Here is a 19227-nt window from a genome sequence, read left to right on the forward strand (position 1 = left end):
CAATTACATTACATGCTATGCAACACAAACAGATAACAAGCATCGATTACACCCTATATCATTAGATCAAATGCCCGGAAAATTGAACATGAGATTATATTGTCAATAAGATGAATAGCCATAGCAAACTGAAACCAAAATCTCTAGGATATTGGTACAACACTTCCATCGCAAACAGATTCCGATTAGAAGGATTAAAACCTATACTGATAAGAATGGTTCAAATAAAGGTTTTCCAACCAATGTACTCAAGTTGTATATTTCGAAACAGTATGAATAATTCAGGAAAGCCTCTCAAATAAACCACAAGCACCAGAAAATTGGTGGGCATCATCATAGTACAGGCCTTTTCTACAAACAGCTTCCAATTGTATAGGACATCTAGAGTCAAAAATGCTTCACGAAGTTTTAATATGCTATAGAACTGAGGTCAACTATCTGAACATAAGGGAAGATCATAGCCAAAAGAAATATAGTCAAAAAGTGATTTTATCAATAAACCTAACATGCTAGCTGATATCGAGAACCTAAATTATTGCAGTTTAAGTTCACACAGGAACAGTGCACTGAAATCCTTATTTGTTAAGACTCCAACATGTCTGTTGCCATGACCTTATCTAGATTGCACAATTGACATTGCCATGCAGATACAAATGTAAAACGAAAAAACCTCCAGAGGGATTTACTTTGTTTTTGTATATCGTAGAGTTGATTGGTCATTTTATTGAATTGTGCTTTTGTCCCCTTCTAAGGTTTCACCATATTGTCACGAACGGTCGTCGCGCGCCTGCAACAACTTTGTTCAACGAATCGTTCGTTGTTTGTGTTTACATGTACAGCTGCATGGCAGCATGTTTTGGTTTGGTTTTATGTCCTTTTGCTTGTAAAAATGTAAGTTCGAACAAGTTGCAGTGCTATAGTGCGATCGCTCACCGAACCGAGCAAAACAGCTCAAAACAGCTCTGTTTTCACGTGCCACGGGCTGTTTTTTACAACCCGATACTACACACGAAACGTCAGCCATCTCAACACCCTGGAACCACCCGAGTGGCACCATGGGGGATGGGGCTTCGGTATAGTGTCGGGCTGAACAATCTTTCGCAAGTTCGCACGTTACCTTGACGGGAACTTGTTGTCGCGTCCGGCACCCGGTGAGCAGCTGTTTGTGGACTTGCAGCTGTTCGTTCAACCTTCTAAAGTCCTTGTTTTCCTCCTCTCCCTCTTTTCTCTTGTGCACGCAAGGTGCTTGCTGAATTACTTGTAAAGCTTCCCCTTTCGCGAGACTTCGAGACTTGTCTGTCGCTCGTTCTTCGAACTAATCAACATTCTTCGAAGGACCTGAGTGAGGTTGCAACTTGGCTGACTTTTGCGGACACATATCGCAAGGACACTTCGCGACTTAGGCAATCCAAGCTAAGTTCACGTCTTGGCCACAAGGGTGCATCACGGCTTAGGCAATTCTAGCTAAGCCCGTGACAATATGATGAAGCGAAAATCAAATATTACAACTTACAAGAACATATCTCAATTTTATAACTTGTTTCCCGTGGACTCGACTTAAGTGTCTAACAACGTTGATGTTATAGCCAAAAAAATTAAAAACTGGAATACCAAGTAAAATGGAAAGAACAAATGTTGCTAAAAATGACAGGTTGTAAGGTGACCAAGAAAATCTCAAGGTAGTATAATTTTTTTGGAATAACATTTCCATGTCATTATACTGATTCCTGGTAACATAGACACTATATAAACCCTTACACATAAGCACAAACAAGAGAACGGTGAAACCTATAAATATGGTGTGACACCTAACAAATTAAAAGTTTGTAGTAGGTTTTCGACCTCTGTCATATTGATAGAGAGATACATTCTCGTCTTGATCAAAGAGTCCACAAACGAAATTGAGATTTGTAATTTGCCTCACATTCTACCAAGCACCTGATGTGCAAACAACACAACAGAATCAGAAGCTTTGCACAGCAAGCATCTGAGAGCAAATGTGCATAACCTCTGACACTGATGGCACATGATCTGATTTTATACGATCCCAGATTTCAGAAAAGCAAAAGGAGAAGGGTTTTGGTATGTAACAAATACACAGATAAAATAAAGGAAAGCTCTGTTACCTGCGCGGCAAGCAGAGCTCCAAGCCTGGATTTGCCTTTAGCGACCCTGGTGTACCCTGCCATCGGAAGCGACGAATTAAAGAGATCTGCAGCAGCCGATCAGATCTAGCTTGCAGAAAGATCCCGGAAAATAAACGTACTGGAATCGACGACCATGCGGTAGGAGAAATCCGAGCCATCCGTTCCCGACGGCCGCCGGCTGGCAGAGACACTCCGCTGTTGCATGGCCTTTTATCTCCTCCACCGCTGCTCCGAGTCGCCCCCTTCCTCGGACTCGATATCTTACAATTAAGTAGGGTTTTGGTGGGACATCAACCGCCCGAAAACATTCTCGGGACTAATTACATATTAGCATCTAAGTCATTATAATTAAAAAATTTACATCGTGATCTTTTATAATTTTAAAAATAAATAAATAATCTCATTTATTGTAATATTATTAGTTGTATTCATGAAAAATATAACACATCATACTACACGCTTCAAATTAATGAGAAAATAATAATTTCAATATTCATTTTGTTTAGAACGACGAGTAGCTTGGTGAGTGTACGGCCAATCATGAAGATGAGCTACATGGGGTTGGATGGTCACAGATTATCTTCATAAAAAAAATGAAAATAAGGCTAATGAAAATAAAGGCTCCCATGAAGAGGGGAAGGCCCGGAGCCGTCATAATAAGAAATCTTCGTAAGGTTGATGATAAGGAATGCAACAACTCTAGGCCTCCCCCTCTTCTTGGGAGTATTCGCTAATCAAACATGATCATTTAGAGACTTAGTATTGTATCGCCCAGAGGTCGACAATGAGGAACGCAATAACGACGAGAGACACGTGATGTTTCTCATGTAAATTGGACAAATTCAATGAGAAACTAGTTCAATCGATTGAGCCCAAGTCTAATTCAATTTTGAGTTAGTTTACAAAAAAAAATTGAAGAAAGGAGGAGATGATACCTAATTCACTTTCCTTTATCCTCCTTTTGTGATCTCATTCCCTCACCCTTTTTTGCTTCTCTCTCTATCTCCAATCCCCTGGGGTAGATGGCGAGCAACATTGGTGTGTCGTGAGTGGTGGCATGGGTTGTGGTGAGGATCAAAATTGAAGAAAGGAGGAGATGATACCTAATTCACTTTCCTTTATCCTCCTTTTGTGATCTCATTCCCTCACCTTTTTTTACTTCTCTCTCTATCTCCAATCCCCTGGAGTAGATGGCGAGCAACATTGGTGTGTCGTGAGTGGTGGCATGGGTTGTGGTGAGGATCATGGTGTGAAATGTGACGTGCGTTGTGTAAATGTGATCGTGCGATTGGTGCATGATGGTTTCTCACGCAAACTGAAATGTAAAGGGCCAAGGCTCCCACGAAGAGTGAGAGAGAGAGAGAGAGACATGTAGCCATTGCATTCCTCACTATCGGCCTTATGAAGATTCCTTACCATCGGCCTCTAAATGCCACTACGTCAATAATTAGGTGGTGACAACATTGAGCGTCTTGATAACGATGGTTCTCGCTACGCTAAGAGGCAAGCAAACCAAGTGGCAAGGCCATTGGGTCACCCCCTCTTCATGGCAGCCTCTCCTCCATGGTTGTGATCTTCGATCGTTTAATATCATTTAGCTTTTTTCCATGATTGATGATACACTCACCAAGCTACTCCTCCATGGTCGTGATATCACGTGTTATGTTTTTCATCAATACAATTGGCGGCATCAGGACAAATAAAATTATTTATTTTACTTTTAAAATTATAGGTATTTGGAAAATTATAGGAATTTCAATATAAATTTAGTAAGTACAAGAACCTTAAATGATAATCCCTCCTGGGACCCACCAATTAGGTCGTAGCATTCCCCTTGGTCGGGTTGCCTGAACGATGGTGGGAGATATGGGGATGGGCCATCAGGCGGCGGTGCGCTTGGAAAGCGGATCTTTGCTTGTCGGGTAACAGTCCAATTTCACTTTAATCCGAACCCTATAATTCTTTCCATCACATTCGTACCTTTGTGTAAGCTTCAACTTGCATGCTTGGATAGCATTGTAAGGTTGGAAATTACCATTGCTCATCTCGGAGCGGTGCTTATATGTTGTAAGATCATCTTTAGAACAATAATATTTCATTGTATTTGGGCTCAGCTGTATCGAGTTGCAGCTTCATGCACCCTTCTAAAATCCCCTATTCCGCCTCCCACTCCAACTACCATTTCTAGTAGAGTCATCCAATGAGAGTGACTAATAGACATGCAGATAGCAATACATGAGACGAGTGGAATAACAAAAATAATGAGCGTTTGCAGGCTTAGCAGACTAAAAAAAGATATATTCAGCATCATACAGTCCTGCTTATCTCAAGCTGCTGTTGTTAAGAAGAGAGATAAAAGAGGCCCTGAGATAAACAAGAATCACTCGTGAGATTTGAAGTTTGATGATGCCCTGCATACGAGAGATCTATTTCCGGTCCAACCAACATAAGAACACCAATATATCTTACATTTTTCAAGCTTGATTCATCTTATCATCGTTTTAAGGCAAAACATATGATTCTTAGTTCACCAAACAAACGCAAAAAGATTAAAGAAAAGAGTCAAGAAAGTACCACAGAAATGGATACTGAAACAATGAACTGAGGACATCATCATCATAGTACAGGTTTCATGTTCATATTTGGAACCAAACACAAATAGACCCTCAAAAAGGAGCACATCAAACAAATCCAAGCTTGGATTCCATCCTCTACCTCATCTGCACAATCCCTGCACCCACAAGTTTTTGTATCTTGTGCATAACCTGAGGGTTCTTGAGGTGCTCCTGTGCAGCCTTAGGGTTCTCTTGGAAATCGATCAACACCTGAAAAGGCACACACACGAGATCTGTAACCAAAGAGAAGACACAATATTGAAATGCCATTTAGATAATTACCTGTCGCATAACAGGATCTGTAAGGATATTTTGGATTTCAGGGTCGTGCATAGCCTTTGCCTGCAGAACAACAAAGTGAATAAACAATCCCAACATGACACTTAAGAGAGTACACATGAAGATGATTTGCTACCTGTCTCTCCTTCAATTCCTCTGGACTTATTTCCCCTCTGTTTGTCTTATTAATCTGTTCAACGCACCTGAAGTTGGAAAAATGAAATATATTTATCGTACCAAGCAACTCCAAGAGGCCAGAAATCAAACATAAGGTTTACGTGTTTGCAGAAAACCCAACTTACCTCTTGACACCATCCAACAACTCCTGATTGTTTGGATCGTGTTTCAAGCCCTCCTGATAAGTCTCTAAAGCTTTGTCATACTCTTTCATAAAGAACTGGATTGCACCTTTCCTTGTGTATCCTTTAGAAAAGGATGAATCCAACTCAATGCACTTCTCTGCATCTTTTAAACCTTCAGGCAAAGCACCCAGCTTTGTGTAGCATGCGGCTCTATTGCTGTAAACCTATGGAAGCAATTCGAGGGTCAACTGAAAGAACAAATACAAAGGATAAACAAGAACCATTTCAATTATAAGATGAATGAAACTTTCCAATTATCAAATAATTGATACAAACTACAAAAGTCTAGCTGCAGCTATTGCCACTGGATGTTAGAGATATGTAAAAGGTCTAAAAGTAAAATGCCATACAAGAAACCTAACCGCCGTACAATTTCAATGTACCCTATAAATCTTTAAGCAAGCAACATAAGCACGAGAAAATTACCTTTGGATCCTTTGGGTTCCTCCTTAGAGCTTCGGTATAGTGTTTAACTGCCTCCGGATACTTTTGCTGCTTGAAAAGCTCATTACCTGTACAGTCACATATTTAGCAATCCAACTGTTGTATTTTCCCAGAAAAAAAGGTTACATTTTGTTTTAATCAGCCATTGAACAATCATAAATACAATATAGTTAAAAACAAATTCAAGATATTTCTGCAACATTAATAATGCTAGACAGTTGCTAGCCAATCTCATCAGCACATAAGAAACTGTAACAATCATGGAGACAACTGAGGCTGAAGCACAGGTGGCGAATGATATGGAAGGACCATTGTGGATACAGAAATCTAAAGATGATAAAGGAATGGAAAGCAAAGAAAAAAAAAACAACAAAAGTATGGTTGGTCTGCATAGAAATGCACTTATGCAACGAGAGAAATGACTTAAATACTATCAACACTCCAACTTGAACTATTGTGATTTGCTTACACAAGCAGCTTTCTTGCTCGGTAAAGATAACTTGGGTCATTTTGTAACTCAGGTTTATAAAACAAGATGAGTAATACCATCTAGGAATTCCCCACTGGTCATTTTTTCAATTCAGATATGGCCAAGCAGACAAGACAATATTTCCAACAAATATAAGACAATTATGCAAGATGCTGGTCATTTTTCAATTTATAAATATCTAATATAAGTACAGTAATATTTACAACAAACATAGGGCAACTATGCAATGGGAAACCAACGGATCCATGGATGAGTGCCAAAGATAAAAATGTGTCAAAGATAACAGATGCACAAGAACTTTCGATAGATAAGTAATAAAGCCGGAAGAAATCTGCAGATGCAGAAATTACGCTAGTTTATTCTGTATTAACAAAATACTGTATCTAAATAATATAAGTACAAAGAAACCATGAGTGATGGAAGCTTCTGCATTCATGTCTTCACACTGACAACATAGCAAGGATGAACCAAAAGTTAACCCGAACACACATAAAGGGTTGATCATAAAGAAGAATGGTAAATGATACCTTTCTCACGTTCCTCATCAGCTATTTTTGGATCAAAGTATTCTTGTTGTTCTAATTCTTTCTTTGCCCTCTCAGCATCATTGAGCTTTTTCAAAGTGTCAGGGTTTCGGTGCTCAGTTAGCGCTTTCTGGAAAGTCTCAATAGCAATATCATAGTCCTTGGAGCTCTTGGAAAGCTTCACAAGAGCGGTCCCTTTCCTAGTCAATGCCTTTGCAATCATTTTAAAGTCAGAATGAAGCTCTCTGCCACGTTCAACAGCTTTATCACAATCCTTTATGCATTCTTCAAACTGCAAATCAGAGGTAAAATTCTCAAATGTTTCCCAATTGTCAAAATAACATGCAATTCAATCTACAAATTAAAAAATAAATTAAATAAGTGAAGACTTATATCATCTCCAATGATTAGAATAATCTCAGATGAATGGAGCATTGGGAAAAAAAAATACAAAAGTTGCAGGGGCTACCAATACCTCCTTAGACATGGGTATTATGCAAAAAAACACAATATTGAGATTATTCTTCAATTCAACTTATGGTAGAGAATAGGAAGAAATTTGATAAATTAATATTACAATTTGTTGCATGCTTTAATTGTAATCTCAAATAGTGAACGAGGTAGAGAAGGTAGAGAGAATAATAGGACACAGCAAGAATTATGACTAAAATATTATGCCTAGAACTTAAGCAGCAAGAAAATAAAGAGGGACTGCTAGTAATCCCAGTCAGCATCTAAAATATCTTTGGGGATTGGAATTCAGAGAAAAAAACAACAATTCATATATTTCAGGCTATATATTCAGTACTCTAGCAAAACTTAGATTGTTTGCTGCTGTTCATAAAGGTAAAAGGAGTGACTCCAAGAAAGCCAGAAACCAAAATTCAAGGCCAAAATTTTCCACTCCATATGATCCATCCAAATTGTTTAATCAAACCAAATATGAAGCCAGCCTTACAACAGCAACAATAGCACACCACCATATTCAGATCATTTAGAAAAGGATCCGCACCCTCAGCTAATTAATAATTTTTAATTAGTCAAAGAAAAAACAGAATTTTTAAAATCAAGCTCCCTAAATTTGTTGCATGAATCACAACATAACATTAAGCATATTGAGCAAAACCAGAAAGACACCAATGCTTGTGAATTAAAGAAGATCTCTTTTTTGATACAATTCCAATTAATTATTCCACAAAGAATGCAAACTACCTATAACTTTTTTCGTATCTTTTCTATTTGTTGATCAAACCTATTTTTCCTTCATGAAGGAAAGAGATGTATCGACTTCATCAGTAATTTAAAAAAATCAATAAATGATATACATGCAAATGTATATACATGGTTACATATGTACACAATCACACATGTGCACGTTTACATATGTATATATGTACAACCGGGCATGTATACAAATGCATATTTGTACATGTGGGCATGTGTACCAACATATGTATCATACACGTCTCATGAGCATGTGTAGATACTCATATACAGACGTGCACATCATGTGAACGATGTTGCTGCACTGTCTAGCTAGAGAGAACCTAAAACTCAATTGTTAATTGATATCAACCTATATCATGTCCTTTCAACTACAAAAATTCATAGATAACTCTAGCAATCTGACTTTAAAATGATTGCAAATTCATTGATAACTATAGAATGATCATGTAAAGCCAAATAGATAATCACTTAGACCACCAGCACATGACTGTAAAAAGAAAGAACAAAAAAGATGACGGCGTAAAGCCAAGGGAGAGACCACCATCTTTCGTATCACATTGACAGTACAAAAAATTAGAATGCCAAATAATCAACTGAACTAAGGAAATGAAAGGTCAAAAATTGTTACCTTTCCCATCTCCAAGAAAACAGCAGCTCGGTTGGTTATGTAGGAAATGTCCTGATCGTCAAGTTCCATTGCACGTGTGTAATGCTGAATCGCTGTCTCAAAATCCTTTTTCTTGTAAGCAGCATTCCCTGCTTCCTTCTTCTTTTGTGCCTCTGCTTTCTTTTCCTTAGACTCCTTTTGTTCTTCCGGCACCTCCATGGGCTCTGGCACTGGCTCCGGTTCCGATGCCTTCTTTACTGGCTCAGGCTGAGGCTTCACTTGCTCTGGCTCCATAAACTCCCTCTCCATCTCATCCGTGGGCGCCCTCATCTTCACATTGAGAAGAACCCCGATCACCTGCATCATCCTCGGATCCGAGAGGTACATATTGATATTGTTAGGGTTCTTCTGGATGTCCTGGATCATTTTTATGAAATCCGGCTGCTGGAGGTAGCCCCTGGTGGTAGTATCAGCCGTCAGCTTCGCCCAGAGCTCCGGCCCCTGGAACATCTTCCCGAATGGGGAGGCCCCCTGCGGCGGGATCGGGCCCCGGGACCGCGTGGCGGCAGCGCGAGCGTCGGCGAGGCCGGCCTGGAGCGCTTCGTTCGCCGGGTCGATCTCGAGGCCCTTCTCGTAGGCGGCGACGGCCTGGTTGGCGTCGCCGAGGCCGAGGTGGGCGGCGCCGAGGCGGCTGTAGCCCTTGGCCCAGCCGGGATTAAGTTCCACGGTCTTGCGAGCATCTGCGAGGGCGACGTCGTAGCGCTGGAGGGAGGCGTAGGCGGCGGAGCGGTTGGAGTAGAGGACGTGGTTAGCGGGGGCGAGGTCGATGGCCTCGGAGAAGTGGCGGATGGCGTCTTCGAAGCGGCCAGCAGCGAAGGCTGCGTTGCCCTTGGCTTTCGCGTCCTCTGACATGAAGGCGGGTGGGGCAAAGAGGGAATCGTTTTCTGATGTACGTATCGGATCGCTCGGCCTCCCGGAAGGAAGAAATGTTTATAGTCCCTGGAAGAGCGATCTCCATGCTTCGGGAATGTTCCAGAGCCGCAGGCCATAGGGCGAGCGCATGCGTCTTCGCTATTCACCCTTGGGCTAGGCCGTATCTGTGACCCCACAAGTCCCCCAACCCAAGCCCCGGGTGCCGGTTCACAAAAAAGGATGATGTCACGGTCCAGCCCATCTTATCCGGCCTGACTCCGGCCCATCGTTGCTTCCCTGCTGCCTTCGAATCAAAGGAACACAGAAAAACAAAACAAAAACATGAAAAATATGGGGACTAAAACATTACAAAACTATTCACCAATGCATTCTGAACTTGTCAAACATTGCAGGTTAAACCAGGGTCTAAGAAAAAGGCCCGTCACTTCAGTACAGCTTCCCAGTTTTCCTCATCTCATTTGAAGTTTCTTCGTCACAAAGATTCAAGATTCTCCTTTAGTACAAATAATGAGCAAAAAGGTGAACGGTTGATAGATGTCTTCAGATGATAAGCAAATTCGAACACTGAAAGAAAAGCCAAAAACAAGCCCAGAAAGCTCATGTTCTAGCATGAGCACAGATAGAAGTTAAGCATCGGGATGGCTTACCCATTGAAGATGATTCCTTTCGATTCAGGTGAATGGTTTGGAAAATAGAGAGCCAAAACTGCAGAAGGACAAGCAACAAAGCAAGTTATGTATGCTTCTTCACATTCCAGGAGATGCATCAGAAACTAAACAAAAGCGAGATTGCATTCTCGTCAAGAGTTAATGTAAAACAGAACCAAGCTCCATCTATTAATTTTCTATCTCTATCACGACTGATCTAATGCACGTCTCAGGATGGAAAGAATGACTAATGGCACACGAAGAAATGAACCTGTAATTTAATTTTGAACTGCTTGGACTTAAAACTAACATTGCCAATGAGCTTTTCATTTAAAGTCACCTACTGAAAATTCTGTGCATGGTTTTTGTCAATGTCAGACAATCATCATCTATAAATTTCTGCATAGACTCTCACTTGTAAGTATAAGATGAAACATGTGATCTAACTAAATAGCTAATTTGGAGCAGTAAATGCATGACTACTATAATTTAACCGACACAAGTTATTCAATGGATATTTTCATTAGGCCAATGTGATCTAGTACATAACAAAATGCAAATAATAAGACATGCCAGGTTCACATGGTAGGTTCCCTGAAAGACAAGGAACCCAGAATGGGCTTCAAAGAAGACAACAAAAAAGGGTTGAGATGTCTAGCCTAACTTTCCTGGAGAGCCTTAACTCCAAGCGCAATGGTTGTAAAAGAGAGATAGAGCTGTAAAGATACCTCCCACAGGTCAGAGTGAAGAGAAATCAAGAAAAAAGTATAAATGGCAAGCAACTGCTCCAAATTAATTCCCCTCATTATGAAATACTTCCATCAAATTCCCTAACAAGTTCATTCATCATCAGAGAAATTGTTAATGTTCTTGCAAGTAGTTGGTATGAGATAGATGTAAAGACAAATATCTAATTTCAAGCATAAAAGTCAAAAGGAAGCATCTCATGTTTTCGGCATTATACTACCAGCTTCAAGACTGGCATCTTACCAGAAATTATTTGGTAATGAATGTACCTGCTCCAGTGATATGCTGGCAGCAACATAATGAATGGTGGAAGGCTACCTTGACTCCAATCATGCCAAACTGTGTTGCACTACCTGCCCCAGATATGGACAACATAGCACATCAGAAAAGGTCAAAAACATCAGAGCCACATGGATGTGAGCTACACACACTTACAAAGTCCAACAATGAGTGATGATACTGCTTAGTCACTTCCCACAACTGCCAAGGGCTTAATCTTATCAATATCATATTCACCAACAAGTAAAATGCAAAAGACAACTTTCCAACAACTCTAATTTAGAAAATTTATACTAAGATTTACCATTTGTGTGATAAAACCAAAAACGTGGCAGATAAAAGAACTGACCACAAAAGCAGAAGCACATGTCAGTATTATGTTAATTCTTCCATATGAAACCACCAGAGTTTTAGCAATCAGGAATGCACGTGTAGCTGGATGAAAACATGAACATAGATTATCAAGGAGCTTTGGGATTAAACAGATCAAAACACCAAAGCTGTGTAAATATCATCAGCCATGAATATACCAATCTGCACAAACTTGTAGCAAATGCTTTTGGCAATTATTATCTTACTTGTTCCTTGAACATGCATAATCTACAAATGATCAAATAAGAATATTTTTCTGTGCAGTTAATAAAAAAATGTTATAAAATAGTATATTGAACCAAGCACAAGGTTTTTGCAAACCAATACCTTGCGTATCAACTCTGGGAATTTCTGGACCATAATATTTCAAGACCTTCAGTAATCAAACTTTACATTATTTCAAATATTTGCAATTAACAGCTTAATAATCCAATATAACTATGCTTGAGACTTGAGAGAAATAACTATTTCACCATATCATCTGTCTGCAAATATAATTTTTTTGTCACCGAAAAACAATTTGACTTTTGATTTAGATTGAACTCAAGGAATTTTTTACGAAGATTATGTTAGATATTATACAGAATGGCACACAAGTGATGTGCTCAATCATATAATATTTTTAGCTAAGAAAAGAACCAACATAATTCTGTCAAAAGAAAAATCAAAATGTATTTTCCAGCGGACTTTGTTGGTCCTTCAAGTTATCCATACAAACTTGTAAACGCTCTTTATGTTATCTCCTATACCCAAAGGATGTCTCTAAGTATCCCCATGTACACAAATGAATATATAGTTATAATGTCTGCTCTGAGTCATCTAGGTAAACTCTAGACTGGATAACTGTCTTGCCAACATGAAACCCTGGAACCACAGTAAACCCGACCTTTGGCCGTGAAGAACTCCCAGAGTCCATGTGCAACTTGTCGACCTTAGGAACAATGGTCTCCATGAAAACCATTGAGAATTCAGTCCCTGGGGCTACCTGAAAGATTTTCACCACGGGATTATATGCCCAGGCCAATTTGTGAAGCATCCATATGGAGCTGGCCATGCTCGCAAATGACTCATACAGGGGACTTGACGGTGTCAACGACCCCAACAAAGATTCTCTGGTGGAGGAATTCCTCAACAGAGAGGATTCGATGCCAGGGTGAATGAGCTTGGCATACTTCTTCTTGCAGAACTTCACAAAATCACTACTTGGAAAATCTCGCATAAGCTCCAATGGATCAAGAGCCGAGTGCTCGATGAATTGCTGCAAAGAATCGGTTCTCCGGATGGAAACATCAATCTCATCCATGTCAACTCCATCCCCATCGTCGTAGAAGTCGTACGAATCGAACCCTCCAAACATGCCCAAGCAAATGTACGAGAGGATGGCGTACCGGCAGTGTCCCGGCTTCGTGAAATTGACGTCCGGGTAAATGCAGTTCGCGGCCACACCCAAATTCCACCCGGACAAATTCATCAAGTCGATCAAGACCCTGGCGAACCGATGCGTCACCCGGCAGGTGTCCCTGAGCACCGAGTCGAAGACGCCGATCGTGAGCAGCGACTCCACCCTCTCCTCGGCCGGCATACAAGCACGCTCGAGCCGGTGGGCGAGCCGCACCCCGGCGCCGTCGAGGTCGGCGAGCGCCTTCTCGAGGGCGGCGGCCTCGGCATCCTTGCGGTCGATGTCGGACTGGAGGCGGTCGACGAGGGCCTCGAAGGTGCGGAGGAGGTCCTGATTATCCTGCACCTGCGCCTCCAGGAGGAAGGAGAGGGGGAGGGCGGAGGTGGGAGCAGGGCTAGGACCAGCAGGGCCGGCGCTAAGGTAGAGGCGCTTGACCTCGGAGAGGCGGCGAAGGTGGGAAACGGCGGCGCGGTCGGCGGAGAGGACGGCGTCAGAGAGGAAGGGCGAGTGGGCGGTTTGGAGGTGGAGGTATGCGGCCTGGAAGGATGAGAGCGCGGCAAGGGCGGCGGCGGTGAGGGTTTCGGGGTCAGGCCGGGGGGCGGGGTCGGGCCTCAGGACAACGACGCGCTGACCGGTGATGACTTCCTCCGGGGCAGGGCAAGCATCGGGATCATCGACGCCGACCGCCCGCTCCTCCTCCTCTTCTTCGTCCTCCTCGGCGAAGAACTCGATGGTCTTGGTCTTGACCGCTAACGCGAACTTCTGAAGCATCTTCCCGTCTTCCTCCGCAAAACCCGCTACGGTCTCAAACAAAAGCCATTGAAATGGAACGGAAATGGGAACAATTGCAGGTCTTCTTCCACTACTTCCTGCCGTGGGAATGAATTCTGGGCTTTGCCTCCTTTACAAGGCGTTCCCTCTGTCTCTCTTTCCCTCTCACCATGACTCGATCGAACCCCGCCGCACAAGCCATTAAAGAAGTGTTCCAATGATTGAGTCTTTATCCCAACCTCCGCCATTTGGAATGTGCTTACTTAACGTGATGAGAGACCAAATCTTGAAGCATAATCTCTGTTGTGAGATGCTTGTGGTGGGATTAATTAAGCTATGTGTATGTACCATCGATCGAGCATCCATGTGTTAAATACACGTCCGGACAATAATGTACTGCGGACAAGGAAGCATGACTCAGAATCAATGCATGTTTCTTCCTCGATGTAGATGTGTGACCAACTTTTAACCCCCTTATAAAACCTCATTATGTAGAACAAAATCTACTGCCTACATAATATTCACATCGATCCTCAGAAAAGGATAGCTGAAAGGCACTAAAGTTCAAATTAATTGGCACTGTAATCTTCCATTCGATTAAAAAGAATATATAAGAAAATGATGAGGTTGTTCCCATTAATCGAATGAATTTTGACTCGACACACACATTAATGCATGTATTTCTGAAGAAAATAATCAAAATGACATCCTCCCAAAAGAATTACATGGAAAGGCCTTCACACAAAAGCAAGTAGACAATCGAATCCATCTTGATAGACCTTTTCCGGTGAACTGATGAATGAATGCGATCGAAGCAGATTCCTTTTTCTACAGGAAGACGATGGAGTTTGACTCAACTTTGTCTGGTTGAAGTTTGGACGAAGCTGTTCGAGATCAGTGGAGTGAAACTGAGTCGTGCTCAGAGAACGGCCGAATGAACGCGGAACCCATCTGCCAGATCTTAAGCGACTTGGCCGTGACATCGACTCCGGTGGCGTTGTTGAAGAGGAAAAGCCGTCCCCCGCCGTAGGTTGCGCTGGTTGGGTATACACGTGATGTGATGCATGTCCTTCCTCCTTGTGCAAAGCTCTCTATGACAGAGTGATCCACCTGAAACCATTGTAGCAGTCATTCATAAGCTTAAGCTGATTCGTGAGACAGCATTTAATATATCTACGTGCCAACAAAGCAAATTACTTACTAGTATGCGTACTGATAAGGTTTCACCATCAAGCACCGGAACCAAGCTTCCATACACCCTCTTGACGATGTCAGCTGCCTCGGATGACCTGCGTTTCCGAGATTGCAAACTTAGCTTGTTGTTTGACTCAAGTGCGAGAGAACAAGAAGAGCAGGGTGGCGTGCATGCCTGAGCTCGTCATGGCAGAAGTGAGTGCTGATGCTGCCATCAGTGCTTCTCACGAAGTAGAAATAAACAGCAGTCTGCTCCGACAGATCGTCGTCGGCCAGCACGAGCAGGCCGAACGGGCCGAGCACGCCCCTTCCGGCGGCGCCGCCGCTCGTGCTACAGTTGTACCCCACCGCGGCGTCGACCGCGCCGGCCAAGGCCGACTTGTTGACCCCGAACTCGGCCACGATGTCCACCTGCATCATTCGTAAGATTACAATCATCCAATGGAAATAAGGAACCCGAAGCACGACCGATGGAGTTTAAGCTACCTGCGTGGCCGTGCCGACGTCCAAGGGAACGACGGAGCCGGCGGGGATGCTGATGTTGCTGAACTCTTGGCTGCCCGACCTCAGCGTCTCCACGTCGTCCACCGGCCACTGTAGGAGGTTGCTTTCTGTCTTCTGGTCGAAGAGAACCGTCCTCGGAATGGTCTGCAAACACATGTTGGGACCGTCATCACTACACGCTAAATGTGATTCGTGGACTGCGAATGGCCACGTTGCTTCCAGGAAGCACAAGAAGAAGCCACCAAAGATTAGAACAAGAAAGTTACTACGACGCGTTTGTCGACGAGGCTTCTGCTAGTCGGTGGCGGCAGCATTGACATATATTATAAATCATCGTATTATTCATGTGATTCAGAAAGTTGGAGGTCAGTCAGCGGGCTCATAATTACCTATTGTTGAGGAGTATCCAACCAATCAAGTCTGCGAGATCTCATACAGGATTCAGAATCTTAGCTACGTGTAACTTCCTTACTTCTATCTGATTTGGTTTAGCCACAATGGGCCTATATTCTCGCGCCACTTAAATCTCCTCCCTTTTCCCCCAACTTCTCTGCACAATTATTGGTGTACGTTAAGCTGTTATAGTTAGTCAAACTCATGTTGAATGGTCCAACATGTTGGCTCCACAGGCAGGCGTGGCAGAGCCACGAGATGACTTTACATGGGAAGGTCCGCCCACGTGAATAGGATTACGTATGAGAAGTCCATCTCACCATTCGAAACACTGATCCATGAATTGTTCTCCGTAGCTGTATCTTTCTGATGACTTCTCTTCCTTCCTTTTATTCCGAGTTAAAAATGAATTGTCTTTTCTTGTGGTAAATGGAAGATTAGGTGAGGTGACTCGATTGATTACCTGAAGGGAGGCCCAGCCCTTCCGGAGATCGGTGCGCTCGCTGTCGGTCTCCCCGATCCACCCCCACAGGACTCGGCGTTGCTTCACCGGGTCGTAGAACGTCTTGGACGCGTAGAACATGCCGTAGTCGTACCGCAGGCCGATCCCCACGTCCTTCTCGGGGTCGTCCGGCACCCACGCGTTGGTGGCCGCCTCGTAAGTGCCGATGGCGTAGTAGTCGTGCCTGTCGTCGTCCATGCTCGCCTTCAGCACGTGCTTCATCCCCGGCCCCGTCGCCGCCGACGTGTCCAGCCCCGTCGCTGACTCGGTCGACACCGGGTAGAAGTCCACGCACTCCCACATCCCGGTCCCGGCCACCGAGTGGAGCACGCCGGGGAGGAGCTCGTAGCTCAGGAAGTCGGACGTCCGGTACACCAGAGCGATCCCGGCGTGGCGCTGCGAGTCGTTCTTCGACCCGATGGCTATGCGCCAGGCCGACTCGGAGGGGACGTACCAGGCCGTGGTGGGGTCGCGGAAGTCCTTTGGGGCGATCCCCGGTGGGGGAACCAGCACCGGGTTTGACTCGGATTTGACCCACGTTAGCAGGAGCGGGTCATCCTGGTCGGCCGGGAAGGCGAGATTCTGCACCTGCACCAACTCGGCGGTCGACCCGGTGTAGAGCATGGCGAGGCGGCCGTCGGGGAGGATGGTGGCAGAGCCGGTCCAGACGCCGTTGGCGTCGTACCAATGGTCAGGAACCATGGCGATGGGAAGATAGAACCAGTGCACGAGATCGAGCGATACAGCGTGCCCCCACGTAATGTTGCCCCACACCGCCGAGGCCGGATTGTATTGGTAGAACAGGTGGTACCATCCCCTGTAGTACGTCGGCCCTGCCAGAGGAAGCCATGGTCAATCAACAGCAATCTCAAATGGATCAGAAAACACAAAGCTCTTATATGTCTCTGCTCACTCACCATTGGGATCTGTTGACAGTCACAACGAGTAGCCCATGAGAACCAATCCAGCAAGAAAGAGGCACAAGTCAGGAAAACATTCCGGGATAAAGAAGAAGATGATGACTATGCTGTATTAAGATGTAGGAGGAGATGTTGACCATTCATCCAATTCTTCTGAGGTTGGAAATGGAAGGCAGTGCGCTGCCAAAGGAGCATGGAGTTGGTCCAGGGGTAGGACGGCGAGGAGCCGAGGAGCCCCATGGAGGATTTCTCCGACACGCCCTCGGCGGGGCCTCTGGAGATTCGTCGGCTCGGTTCCGACGCTCCATTTCCAGGTAAATCGGTCCGGCGAGAGCCACTCGAGCTGTAGGACGCGAATGCGGCGACGCACAGAATCAGCGCCGCCGAGGCGGCAAACGCGAGCACCGGTAAGTATTTCTTCCTTGATGTCGGAGTCGCGGCGGGATGGTCAGGGTGGAGAAGAGGGGGATATGCGCAAGAATCGGCAGCCATGGCGGCGGCGGCGGCGGGGGGGAGGGGGAATAGAGGAAACGAAGCAGGGGAGATGAACGAGGGAAGAGACCGGGGGGTTGGTTGCGTATTTATAGCAAGAGATTGTTTCTATTCTTGTGCTGCATTTAATGTAAAGATATGCGAAAACTTGCGATTTGTATGTCGTAAGTGCACATGCTAAACACGTGGATAGGATTAGTGAAGCAAGGCTACTAACAGCACATTTTTCTTTAGGCGAATTATTTGAAAAAAAAAATTCTTTTTTGCTTTTTCAAAAAGTGTATTTTTTTTTTACAAATTCCTCGCATTTCAAATAATATAAAAAAAAAAACTAAAAATGGATATATTACAAATGTTTTTATCATTATAATAAAAATATTATAAAATTTATTTAAAAATATTATAAATGACATAAATTGACTCATTGTCTCAACCAAACCAATTTCAAGCGTAAGAATTTAATATTGTTAATGGTCTACTATAAAATAGACATATCATGCTGTTTATAGTATTTTCTTATAGTTTTATATTATTTTCAACATATCAATAAACACATTATAATGCTATTAAAAAAAAACCAAAATTAACCCAAGTGAAAGCACTATAATGATTCATCTATTTAGATCTAATGAAAATAATAAAAAAATAAGAATAATTATTAAAGAAGCTTTATTGAAGAAACCTTATTGAATAATTAAAAAGGTTTAAATACATTAACATGTCCCTCTCCTATTTATACAGATTAAGACGAAGGATTTTCCTCAACAGAATTGAGGATGGAGGATTTTCCTCAGAATAAAGATTTTCTCATATAATTGAGAAAATCTTATCTTCTATCAGGATCAACGTATCCATAAGGTATCTCCAAAACTAACAAAAAAATATATCATTAAGATTGATATAAGTATTTTCAGTATTATATGAAATAGGGGCATCACTCGAATAAAAACGAAATAAAAAATACCTTTTAGAAAAAAAAAATAAAAATAGACTTTTGTTCAGATAAATCACTCCATTTTTTTTAACTAGAAGTAAATAAAAAATAATAGAAAGTGATATCAGAAAATAAAAAAAATGCAATGAAGATAACAAAAGCATTTTGTCAACGTCTAATAAATTGTATAGCCTTGATTTAAACGATTTAAATATTAGGTTGTAAGAACGAAATGCTTAAAAGAAGAAGAAAAAGAGATTACGCCAACAACACACCAACCCAGGAAATGGAAGCTTCAAAGAAAGCTCTTGAAGTTTGACCAGTCATAAGAGCAGAGACCAAGTCAAGCAAATTAGTAACCTATAATAGAACATGGTTTCTTACTTGTTGAAATTTTCTTTAAATTATTTTGGTTTGAGTCAATCTATCTAAGATTGCTGTGTAT

The 19227-nt window shown here is 42.8% G+C and overlaps 3 protein-coding genes across 3 annotated transcripts; all 3 read right to left on the reverse strand.

Annotated features, from left to right (window-relative positions):
* Window positions 1-4594: 4594 nt before the first annotated feature.
* Window positions 4595-9918, reverse strand: LOC135653178 (hsp70-Hsp90 organizing protein-like). The gene is made up of 7 exons (XM_065174805.1): window positions 8717-9918; window positions 6865-7153; window positions 5830-5915; window positions 5344-5567; window positions 5178-5244; window positions 5045-5104; window positions 4595-4972 (listed from the first exon to the last, which is right to left on the reverse strand). The coding sequence occupies exons 1-7, from the start codon at window positions 9605-9607 to the stop codon at window positions 4859-4861; spliced, it is 1731 nt and encodes a 576-aa protein (XP_065030877.1). The 5' UTR covers window positions 9608-9918; the 3' UTR covers window positions 4595-4858.
* A 2399-nt stretch (window positions 9919-12317) lies between these two features.
* Window positions 12318-14105, reverse strand: LOC135653179 (protein GRAVITROPIC IN THE LIGHT 1-like). Its single transcript, XM_065174806.1, has one exon. It carries the CDS (start codon window positions 13841-13843, stop codon window positions 12470-12472), a length of 1374 nt encoding a protein of 457 aa, XP_065030878.1. The 5' UTR covers window positions 13844-14105; the 3' UTR covers window positions 12318-12469.
* Window positions 14106-14454: 349 nt separating this feature from the next.
* LOC135653181 (beta-fructofuranosidase 1-like) lies at window positions 14455-17898 on the reverse strand. The gene is made up of 7 exons (XM_065174807.1): window positions 17494-17898; window positions 17354-17362; window positions 16398-17269; window positions 15524-15685; window positions 15213-15448; window positions 15045-15132; window positions 14455-14953 (listed from the first exon to the last, which is right to left on the reverse strand). The coding sequence occupies exons 1-7, from the start codon at window positions 17846-17848 to the stop codon at window positions 14738-14740; spliced, it is 1938 nt and encodes a 645-aa protein (XP_065030879.1). The 5' UTR covers window positions 17849-17898; the 3' UTR covers window positions 14455-14737.
* Window positions 17899-19227: the final 1329 nt, after the last annotated feature.

Source organism: Musa acuminata, chromosome BXJ3-11 (assembly GCF_036884655.1).
Source record: "Musa acuminata AAA Group cultivar baxijiao chromosome BXJ3-11, Cavendish_Baxijiao_AAA, whole genome shotgun sequence".
Taxonomy (NCBI): domain Eukaryota; kingdom Viridiplantae; phylum Streptophyta; class Magnoliopsida; order Zingiberales; family Musaceae; genus Musa; species Musa acuminata.